General features: G+C 35.1%; 1 protein-coding gene across 2 annotated transcripts in view; it reads right to left on the bottom strand.

Annotated features, from left to right (window-relative positions):
- The window catches only part of MLIP (muscular LMNA interacting protein), a 290,707-nt gene that overhangs the window by 124,867 nt on the left and 153,506 nt on the right, over positions 1-12,334 (bottom strand). For both annotated transcript variants that reach the window (XM_029242994.1, XM_029242992.1), the window contains one exon: positions 4,421-4,492. In XM_029242994.1, the coding sequence (XP_029098827.1) occupies positions 4,421-4,492 (72 nt within the window). The remainder of the gene's footprint in view (positions 1-4,420; positions 4,493-12,334) is intronic.

The following is a 12,334-nucleotide window of genomic DNA, read 5'->3' as shown; positions in this document are numbered from 1 at the left end:
CAAAATTTTCACAGAGTTGTGAGGATAGTAAAGCATTTAGCTCAGTGTCTGACATGCTAAAGTACTCAGTATGGCAGCCATTGTGATTGTATTCTTTAACCATTAAAAATTACCAAGTCTAAAACCAACTTACTTTCCTTGTAGCAGAAGGCCTTTTATATCTTTTCCATGGAATTAGAATTGATGAAGCTTATTCTACCCTAAAGGAAGATGCTTACCATCATCCTAATTGCCATATACGAGGCCCCCTTATTTTTACAATCCTATGAGCAAAAAATTGCTTTAAAATCGTGTGGAATAAAATTGGAAATTTAAGAGACCTACCCAGGTGCAAATTAAATTAATTCATTCAATGAATGTTTAACAAAAACTACTATGTTTTCTCAAATAGTTTATAGTAGAAAAAAAAAAAAAAAAAACAACCAGTATGCATACTTTAATATGGTTTACTAAGCGCCTTAAAAGAAATAGTTGCAGGGTAGACAACTGCCCAAGAAGAACCAATTGGTATAGATCTGGGTCCTGGGCACTTTTCCATTGTTAAAGAAATTGGGAACACATTTACTTCTTGAACTAACCTAAATCAAGAGATGTCTCTCTAGTCTAGACCATATGCTAAGTTGGTAACCAGATTTTGTTAAATTTTTGAGACATGCAAAGATCCTAAAATAGTCTCACCCAAAGACATATGTTTAATCAGATTGGAGTTTACCAACTCATGTTTTAAAAAATTAAACTGGCAACTTAGAATAAAATGATTTGACAATTGACAAGATATCTCAAATCTTTACCCTTCTATTTTTGTAGCACAGTTTTTACTACTGTCTTCAAAACAGTTGTTCTTTATCCTCCTTCCACCAGGAAAAATAAAATAAGTTTTCTCCTGTAACTTTCATTTAAATAATTAATCCTATAATTTATAGGTGCTATTTATAAAATTGAGCTACTCTAAAATTATTTCAAACACATTAAGCTTATGAATTAAATGCATAGTAATATCATTTGTTGGGAAACAGTACCTAACCCTAGCCTTGATTTTATCCTGAGAAATAATTGTGAGGAAGGGAACAGATAAATTACTTACAAGGAAAAAGTGTATTCTTTCATGGAAAAAAATTAATCACTCTGAGACAATATATATTGGCAATATTTGATTTCAAGGAAATATCCCTTCATCTTTCCTTTCCTTAACACAATTGCTCAATAAAAATAATAATCCATTTATTTCGAATATTAAAATGTGCCCTTCAGTTTAATTTTCACTTTTTACCTATTGCTATCAGACTCAGATGATTAAGAAGAAAAATTAGTCAATAAGAGGGAGAGAGATCTTCAACATTCTCTGAAAAGGACAGCAGTACCCACATTGAGACTAAAAAATAATGTCCATATCAAACTTATTTCCTCTACAGAGTCCAGTATATTGTTGAACCTATTGTAATAAGGACAGTCACAAATGCACATTCATCTGATTATTTTGTTCCTGCTTTATAATCACTTGTATTACATCCTCATCTCAATCTTAGATGATTATTGGCAGGAGATTAAGTCAAAGACCCCAACACCAACACATTAAAATATGATGGCTGTAAAGCCTTAGTTAAGGCTTTAGTTAAAAATTCTTCCCTCCTAAAAGTTCATAGGGGAAAAAATGATAGAAAATGGAATAAGCTATAAATTTAAGTTTGACACAGACAATAAATTACAGAATTGAAGTATCAGAAACCTCATGTCCCCTGCCAACAAAATGTACTCTTTTGAAAATTATGGGTTTCATGAAGGGGTGATGAAAACTGAAACCAATCCAAGGATTCAATGAAAGCTTAATGTCTGATTGGAAGGGATGCCTGTACTTCAATTTGGAGAAAATTTTGCTTTTAAAAATAGTATTATTTTTTAAAGTAATTCTGGTTCCTCATTAATTATACTATATGCTATAAAACAGAATGTGGTGTAAAAAATCCGGTTGGGGGAGAGAATTAATTGTCCATCTATCTTAAGACGAAGTAAATGTGCTTATTCTATCTTCAAGGCGTTCCACAGCACAGGCCCTAACAGAATATTGTAATGACACTGCGCCATCATCCTACCCCCTAATTGTGCTGTTCTGTAAGATATTAAAGGGATCTCAGAAAAGCTTCTGTGATTTAAAATATTCCAAAATGTTAATCCTCTCCCAAATAGATGTCTCTGATGATTATAGTTTTAATTTACTCACTCAACTCGGAAATAAGTCCCTTTGATTTTAATGTCATAGGATGAGTTCTACTGTATAAACAGTTGGGCAAAAAGATCGAAATTACCAGATTTATTTTTTAAAAACAACAACCATGAAAGAAACAGCACAATACCATTCAAGAAATATTACTGAAAATAGAAATAAACTCTCATAAAATCTTGGGATAATACTTTTGTTATTTAAAAATTCTTACAAAGTAAAATCTCTTATTGAGGAATACATAACATGGGAAAGCCAGCCAAAAAAAAAAAAGTGTAATTATAAAAGGCTCTAAAGAAAAACAAACATCATGTTATATCCTGTGACCTTTGAAGAATTCAAATATTTATTGTCCAAAACCAACATCTTAGCCAAGAGACCATTATCCACACTAGATAATTTTATTAGATATTTTAAATTAGATATCATGATATTTAAACGTAGATATTTTAAACTAGATATCATGATATTTACATGTTGTAGTACTAAAAATAAAAATAATAATTTTACTGAAGAGTATGTTTTATTCAAAATTAAAAACACAAAACCTCTCCCAAATGAACTTGCATTAGGTTCAATGCAAAGCGATACCACCATAGACATTTATGAAATGGGTTTATGATGCAATTTGAAATTAAGCTAATCATTCCTCATTTTTAATGACTGACTAATGGATTATAATCTCTAAAATCCACTGAATTGGAAGAGAAGAGAGCTGGCCAGCATGAGGGAAGGACACCGTGGCAGAACAGCCCCTATTCTCTCTGCCTGGCTACTGAGTGGGAGAGCTTCTTCCATTTCTGTGAAGGCAGGCACTTGTGACCAGATTTTGGAAATGTCCATCTGAAATGGGGAGAAGGTCTATGGTGAGGGAACACTTCTACTATGACTCCACATAATATTTAACTCTAGAAAATAGGATAAGGGGCATCTGGTGAAGGTGTCACTTCTTGAAGCCTCCTGAAACCTCCTGAAATTGGTGTTTTACGCCCATCTCATCTTTCAATGAACCATAGAAGGTCAAAATTCAGAAGAGAAGCTAGAGAAAAAGTTACAGATGGCCTCCTCACCTCCCACCTCCAGTTCAAGGCATTCAGATATATAGAGCATAGACTCTGGGCCACAGGTGGATAATTGGGAATTTGTTATCAGAGATACATGATATAAGAGATACTGCCAACCAATGTTCACCTATATACCACTTAGAATATCCCACTAACAATTCCTACTTTTTTAGACAAAAGAATATATAACAGTTTTATTCTCCAGATCATGCTAAAATAACAAGAATGTAGGCTCACAAGCCAGTGGTCAAAATACCACCTGGTTGCAAACATTAACATTTTGACAAATTATAACATTATTTGAAACACTATAATTGCACAGAAAAAAATGGGCTTCATGCAAAGATAAATTGCCAAAATAAATATCATAAAAATAACATAAGAAATGTATCATGTCATAGACCTGGTAATTGATTTCACTTCAATTCTGATATGATCCTCCACTGGGGCTTCATTTGAGTATTTGTAATGGACTTATGAAACAAGGGGCTTTAATTTAATTTACCTACTGAAGCAGAATCCTGTAATTTTACAGTTAATGACTCAATAGCAAGTCAAAAATGCCCTGGAGCCATGTGAAAATAGCTGGGTCATTGGAAGGGATCTCAAACCCTCCCTCCCATTCATGGAGGTCAGATCAATGGCTGAGGAAAATGGATAAAGATGTTCAGACCGTTATGGGATTTAAGAGGCTAAGTTGGATGTTTGGCTATAATATTTCCACCCTGTAGAAGCCACTATTAATCATCAAATTTCAAAGGTGGCCAGTTGCCCACACGTAACCCCATTTTACCTCTACTCTATTGATCAATGTGAATAGAGGTAGAAGCTCTTAAATATTAATAATCATTTAAAATTCCAAAGGACAGGGGTGTACCCAAATCTGAATCAAGTTTCTCAGAGCTGCTTAGTAGCTTGGATAACTCCAGGCTCCTACCAAGACTCTACCAATAAATCAGTGATGTCTCCAATTCTATCCAAGATGCTTTCACTACGTCATCCTAAACTAAGAGCAGCATTTTATTTTAGTAAAGGCAGAACTTGAAAAACAGAATTTTTTTTTAAACATAACAAAAATGACATAAGCAATTTTAGAAAACATCACCAAAATTCACTCTGCTTTTGCGCCAACACTGACCTTCTGTTCCAAAAGCAATGTGTTTGTTGGGATTGCTGCAAAAGCCTTGTAGCTGGACTTGGTCTTGTATTGCTAGAATGGGGGTAACCAGAAAGCAAGAGTGGAGTTGAAAAGGGGAAAGAATGTGACATAAATTTAGACTAGTTCTACCAAGTTAAACCACATGTTATCAAATGAAGAAAACAGTGATTATGCTTCAACAACTTGTTTCTGACAGAAAAAAATTAGTTTATCGTGTTAATATTTTATTAGAATGAGAAGCAAAGAAATATCACAGTAAAATATCAGCCTAGAGGTTATAGGCAAGTATATGCTATATCATTTCAGAACTTAAAAACATTCATTTTTACAAAGTTATATATAGATTTCTCATTAGCAGCATGCCCTGAGAAGAATACTATTGTATAAATATTTGGGGTATTTTTGCTTGATTCTCAAAGGAAAGCAATTCTTTTTTTATAGTGTCATAATTAACAAATATTATGCCAATAAGTTTAATTGAACTCAATACATTCTCTTGCATCATTCATAAAAACAATGATCAGAACACATAAAATTTAGCAGTAATTTTTAGAAAGTAGTATATTTTGAATAGAAGTGATATCAGCAATTTAACTCCATAACGGAAAAACTAGAAGGCCATGCTCTTGATCTTAATTTCATTTTTTTAAACCTTATCACCCTTTCCTGCACTTTCTAATACAGTGATGTTAATGAATCAGATGATAAAACATTCTGAGTTTTCTCAGAATGGGCCTCTCACTGTTGTGGCCTCTCCCATTGCAGAGCACAGGCTCCAGACGCGCAAGCTCAGCGGCCATGGCTCACGGGCCTAGCCGCTCCGCGACGAACCCATGTTTCCTGCATCGGCAGGCAGACTCTCAACCACTGCGCCACCAGGGAAGCCCAACATTCTGAGTTTTAAGTAAAACTCAGAGTAATCTAGTTCAGTTTTGGGAAGTATTTGGGGGAGAGGGTTGAGCGTGAGAAAGTTGTAGAAACCAGTATCATATACATAACCAAAGGTCCAGTTTTGATATTGTTCTGGGTCCCAAGCTGCTTAACTAAGCTCAAGGTTCCTCTCACTTCAAAAGCTCTCAGGCAACTTCCCCACTCGCCCAGAGCCAGCGGGAAACTGGCACGCAGCTCCAGGCTGTCTTCGTCCCCTGGAAAGAAGACCAAAGGATCTACAGAAGAAGACACGGTAATCAAGTAAAATAAAACCTTGAATTTTATGGATGGGATTGGTGTAACCTTCATTCAATTGGTGTGAGGAAGGTAAGAGGCTGGCACATTCATATTCCTTAGGAAGAAGTTCAAGTAGAAAAAAATCAAAATGCCAGACCTGGAAGAAGAAAGTCTCTGGTCCCTTCAAGACTTGAGCTTACCTACTGAAGCAGAATCCTGTAATTTTATAATTAATGACTAAAGTCATTAATTATAAGTCTCTCTATTGATCCAGTGCTGCTATCGTCTCCAGAAAATAATGTATTTGGATAAGCACTAAAATAAAATGCCATCTCAGCATGTGGAATTAGAGCTGACATCTATGACTAGGCGAATAACATGCATTGCCTCATTTAATTTTTCAGAATCCCTATAATTAAAGAGTCATTAGGAAAAGAAGATTGTGGTGAGCTCAGGTGACTCGTCTAAGACCACAGCCCATAAAAAACAAACAGATTTGGAATCCAGGTCCATCTGGATCCAATATCCATGCTTCTCTGTAAGATACTTTTTCCCAAGGAATATCTAAACAGGCAAATAATGCAGAATAAAATATGTTATTAATACTCCACAATGGTTTGCGGATATTTAACTGTAGCAATAGTTGCAACAATAATAATAGATAACAATCACTACAAGCCAGGTACTGTTCTGAAACCTTAATGTGTATTATCTCATTTAGTTTTCACAACAAACCTATTATGTAGGTATTACATTATGTTTACCTTATATATGGAAATTAAAACAGACAGATGTTAAGAAACTTATCCAAGGTCACTAGCTACTAAATCATAGCTGGGATTTGTACAAGGGTGCTCCAGCTCAACAACTGTGATTTACCTGCCATAAGCTCTTGCCTCTCCTTTCAGGATGCGTAATCATTTATAATGCTTGTCCGCAGCTGTCCTAAAGAATACAGTTGACGAAGCCTCTACAGAGCAATATCTTATTATAAATGTAATGCCATATAATCTTAGAATTAGAAGTGATATTGAAGGCAATCTGTTTCAACCCCCTCATCCAAGGCATCAATCTCTCTGATTCTCTGTTCAGGCACACCATGAACAATTGCCTACCTCCCAAGGCAGCACATTTAGGTCTAATTGTTAGAACTGGTACAAAATTCCCCTTTATATTGAGCCAAAATATGTTTCCTGCTAACTTACTCCTGTAGGACTTTGGTCCTCTTTTTCCCTGCTTGGACTAAGAGCTCTCTTCTGTGTGATAGTTATACTGCTGTTTCCACCTACCCCTTCCTTACTGATCCTCAGCTGAAGAATTTCACTATCCCTTTCCTCTGTCAATATTCCTTTAAATATTTTTAATTTAATTTTTATTTTATATTAGATTATAGTTGATTTACAATGTGTAAAAAAATGATACAAATGAACGTATTTATAAAACAGACTCACAGACCTCAAAACAAAATTTATGGGGACTTCCCTGGTGGCGCAGTGGTTAAGAATCTGCCTGCCAGTGCAGGGGACACGGGTTTGAGCCCTGGTCCGGGTGGATCCCCCATGCCGCAGAGCAACTAAACCCGTGTGCCACAGCTACTGAGTCTGCACTTTAGAGCCGATGAGCCATAGTTACTGAGCCCACGTGCCACAGCTACTGAAGCCCACGTGCCTAGAGCCCATGCAATGCAACAAAAGAAGCCACTGCAATGAGAAGCCCGCACCCTGCAATGAAGAGTAGCCCCCACTGGCCACAACTAGAGAAAGCCCACACGCAGCAGTGAAGACCCTACATAGCCAAAAAATTAAAAATAAAATAAAAGAACATTTACATTTCTTCTAAAAAAAATAAGAAATAAAAATTTATGGTTACCAAAGTGGAAACGTGGGGAGAAGGATAAATTAGGAATTTGGGATTAACACACTATTATATATAAATTTTTTAAAGGTGTGTTTATCTAGATGTATTTTTAACACAAAGTAGAATATCATCATCACTGACATGATATTGACAATAAACTCAATTAATACAGTGAAGATGATACTCATTGGCATTGCCTGCCTGGTTTTTGTGGTGTGTTTAGAATACACAGAATGAAGTTGAAGTCATTTTATATTGTTGGATCACATTGAGTATGCTATTACCTAAAATTCCTAATCCTTTCGTCTTTTTCTTAACATTTGTTGAAATTAACCTTTATCCTGTAGTTATGCTTTTTTCCTTCTAGATCCAAAAATAGTACTTTAGGTATTATCTCTATCCAATTTCACTGATTAGATTTGTCAGTCATTGTAAACTGCAAAGATAATAATTTTATATTATTTCATGAACATTTTTTATGCATATCATCTTTATCTTCATTCAAGTCACATACAAGGAGAGGGAGGTCTTGCCTACTGCATTCTGCCAACCTGGTGGGCATCAATCTATCTTGTAAATTTATTTGAATACGGCAGTTCAACTAATAGATTCACTCAACAAAATATTATTGAGTATCTACTTTGTGACATGCATTGCTCTAAGTATTGGTGATTCAGCAGTAAACAAACACACAAAGCCTTTACTCTCTAGAGCTTACATCTTAATGAACTGAAACAAACAATAAACAAACAAATAAATAAGAAAGCAAAAGAAAAGCCATAGAGAGATAATAATATGCATAAAATTAAAATAAGGTGATGAGACAGACAGTGATCTCGAGGATGCTTTGGATTAAGCATTCAGAATTCACAGAAATATATCACTACTTCTCAAATATCTCTCCTTGTTCAAGATATCATGAAAGACATCACAAAAGCTAGAAGCTGGAAAGCATTCAATAAATGTCTTTTGCTTGAAGAAAATGTCTGACTTCCAGTTATAACTCTTTTGGTAAACATTCACAACCTAAGAATTTGCCATAATTTTCAGAATTTACCTTCCATTTTTTGTGTTAAAAAAACAGCTTACTTCTTTTTTCTGGTAAATCTCCTCTTTCCCATCATTTACAATACTTCTTTTGCAATAAAATTAGAAATTTCATTTGTTTTTTGAGATACGATTTATCTAGACCAGGAGATATGAACTTATTTAGAGCAACTAGATGTCCTTTCTAGTTCTTCATCTATCTTGGGCTTTATGCATCTCTAAGACATATGTAGCCTTTCCTTCTCAGTCCAAACGTCATTCTTGTTGCCATAAGAGATACTTTTTGTGTTCAGTATATTTCTTTTAGGTTCTCCTAACAATATCCAAATTTGGAGCATATTTCTTTTTTAGTATGTCAAGGCTTCCAGGTATGAAAGCAAATTCATTGGTTTCTCTTCCTTGGCTTAAAATTACAGATCACTCTAGTCACTGTAATTATAACTTAAATAATAAGAATAGGCTGTAATATTACAGGCTGGAATCACCATTAGCTAGTCATACAAGGTAGAACCGACCAGCCTGACTTTGAATCCAGCAAAAAATTCAGTGATAACTACTATATCTCTCCAATTTGCAATCTATGCTTTTAGTCATCTTTCCATAAATATCTGTTAAATATTCACTACATAACAGGTACAGGGCAAAGTTTAGGTTTAAAACAGGAAATTGGGGCTTCCCTGGTGGCGCAGTGGTTGAGAGTCTGCCTGCCGATGCAGGGGACACGGGTTCGTGCCCTGGCCCGGGAAGATCCCACATGCCGCAGAGCGGCTGGGCCCGTGAGCCATGGCCGCTGAGCCTGTGCGTCCGGAGCCTGTGCTCTGCAACAGGAGAGGCCACAACAGTGAGAGGCCCACGTACCGCAAAAAAAAAAAAACAGGAAATTGCATTTTGTATGTAAGTTTATCAGAGCTAATTCTATTTATAGGCAGTGCTAGATATTGTAACATAAATCTTGGGTGTGAAGGTGGGGATAGCAAGAACACACCCTCCCCTTCAGAAAATATTTCCCACCACTCTCCTCACCACCACCCTCATCACTGACACATAAAATTCACCACAGGCTCTAGTAATAAAGACCTATGAGATCTCAAAACAAACTGTACTATTTGCCTTGAGAATCAGGGATTTGAACTCATGGTTACACTTTAAGTACAGGTAAATGGCAGGACCTCAAATTACATAAACAACAAGACCCTGAGGAAGGACCTGACCATACTCTCTCAAGAAGCATCACCTCCTTGGATGTCACCCTTTCAGAGAAACCTATCTCCGCCACCGAACATAAATTGGTGACAACCACCTCTTACCCTGCTATACTTTTCTCTATACTTATGACCTTCTAACATACAAGAAAATTTACTTATTGGGGAGGGGGAAGGTCGTGGACTGTTTCTCTTTCACTATAGAATATAAATGTTCTTTTAGCAGGCATTTTTTGCAATTCTATTTGTTTCAGCATCTTCACAACTTTGAAACTTGTACATAATGAGCACTCAATACATATTTATTTCACAAATGAGTGATTTTTTTTGAACTCAGATTGACCATTTTTGCTCATAGAGGTACATTTCATTCTGTTCCCAGATTATGTAAGGATCAGCAGAAATGGAGAAAGTCACATAGAGGCTTGTAACCAGCAAGTTTTCAGTGTGATATACTTGGAAATGTTATGATGCCTTAAAAGAATGAGAGTTTATAAATAAAACATCAACTATAAAAGTTCATAAAATATCTAAAAGCTCCCAACTGATTCCCTAACCAATCCATGTGTCCAGCTAGCTTTCAGGCCAGGACAGTAACACCACTGGAGCCCGCACAGAGCTTCAGACAATCATCATTGAGGGGCAAAATGTATAAGGTTTTGATGTAATGGCCATCCCAAATTTCCATATGGAGCACCATGATAACTCACTAGGAGAAGAATGTAAATTATAATGAAGGCAAAAGATATTGGGAACCCAAATACAACTCCATAGATTAATTTTCTGATATTCAGGTTTTCCCAAGGGGAAAAAGTGTCTCAGACAATATACACATTGATCAAAGAGCCATGGGAGCAACATTCAGGGAGACACCCATCCTGTCTAGGACCATGATTATAATGTGAAATAATATTTTTCAACCATATCTGAAATTAAAATATAGCCGTTATACTAATAAAAGCAAATTCAGAACTTTAAGATTCTATCTATGAAAAAGAAACATCAAACATACCTTATACCTGAATTTAGCTCAGCCTAAGCTAGCTGTTCCAGTTCATTTTCATATCAAAGGACAGTAAGGCCAGACTTGGAACTAATATCTTTCAAGCATTGATGTTTTAATTTGATGGCTATCTGTATTCTAGGACCTTTCCTTTCAGGATCTGGCACTGAGTGAAGCTGATCTAAATCTGAAACTCTTTGACTTCAAAGAGGGTCCTGTGCTCAGATTAGCACCACAGTGGAACAAGCCAGACAAGAAACAGTCCCTAAAAGCATATAAATTCTTTGATATCCCAAAGCTTTTGTCTATTTCCTCCTATCAATCTAGAAAGTAATCTTAGCAATTTAAACAAAACGAGTCAAACATCAAAAGAAACTGTGATAAGATTTATCTCTTCCAGTATCCAACAGTGTCCATTTTACTGAACTTTTTACACTCAAGTTACAATTCTTGCAAAGAATAGTTTTATATATATATATATATATATATACACATACTGACTTTTTACCTACAGAGATAACAGCAAGAAGCAAGGAGGAAATAAATATGACAAATATTTATATGATATATATATGATAAATATGACAAATAAATATGTCTCGAGAGAAACCAATTTTGCAAAAGTTATTATAAATTTTACCCATTATAAGAAACATTTTTTCTGTTCAAAGGAACATATAAAAATGGATTAATTATAATCATTCTCCATATTTTCATACATGTTCATCAAATTTAAGAAGCATTTCTACAAGCCTGAACTTTATTAACTTGGATATAAAGAAAATAAGCAGAAAAAATAAAGCTAACACTGAAAATTCTTCAAAATTGGGGGCAGTAAATGAGCTGGGGAGGAACAGGTCTTCAAAAATCTTGATTTTAGGGCAAAAAAGGACTTCATCAGAAGCCGCTCTGGGCTCACTCTTTTCCAACTCTCCAAAAATGGGACAAAACATGAACAAAACAGAGTGAACCACAAACAGAAACCCTCTAAGAAGCCTGTGGAGTAGCACTACTTTTCATAGAGGTAAAGAATAAGTGTAAGGCAGTATGGTTTAAGAGATAATTGCCAATAAATTCAGGAAAAAGTAATGTTTAGATCACCAGGGGTTTTTTTTCAATACATTACAAATGAATTCCATAATCACACATATGTATTGAAAAGATCATCACCAGGTCATTTCACCTCAAATAAATCATATTTTCAAACTTAGAGAGAAAGTTAGATTTCCTCCATCCCATTTGCTTTGAAGTTTAAAATACAAGGACTTAATAATCTTGAAAAATACATTTTAAAATGATCCAAATATTATACAAGTTGATAATTCTAATCATCATTTCATTCCTTCATAAGAGTTAATAAATAAGGCTAAAATGATAATTAATATGAGTTATTGCTTTGTAGCAATAAATCTCAGTAATAAAGAACATGGCTTCAGGAATCAGTAGATTTCAATTAATATAAATGTCAGCTCTGCCAGTATAAGAAATGTAACCTGGGCAAGTTATTCACTGAACTACAGTTTCTTGGTATACAGAATGAAGAAAATAATATTACCAATCTCATATGGTCATGACAAAATTAACTAACATGGTCCCTTTTAATTAAATTTTAACTAC

This window comes from Monodon monoceros, unplaced genomic scaffold (assembly GCF_005190385.1).
Source record: "Monodon monoceros isolate NGI ecotype Baffin Bay Population unplaced genomic scaffold, NGI_Narwhal_1 Super_Scaffold_3, whole genome shotgun sequence".
Classification (NCBI taxonomy): Eukaryota; Metazoa; Chordata; class Mammalia; order Artiodactyla; family Monodontidae; genus Monodon; species Monodon monoceros.
The sequence above is the reverse complement of the archived record's forward strand: the minus strand, read 5'-3'. Positions and strand labels throughout refer to the sequence as shown.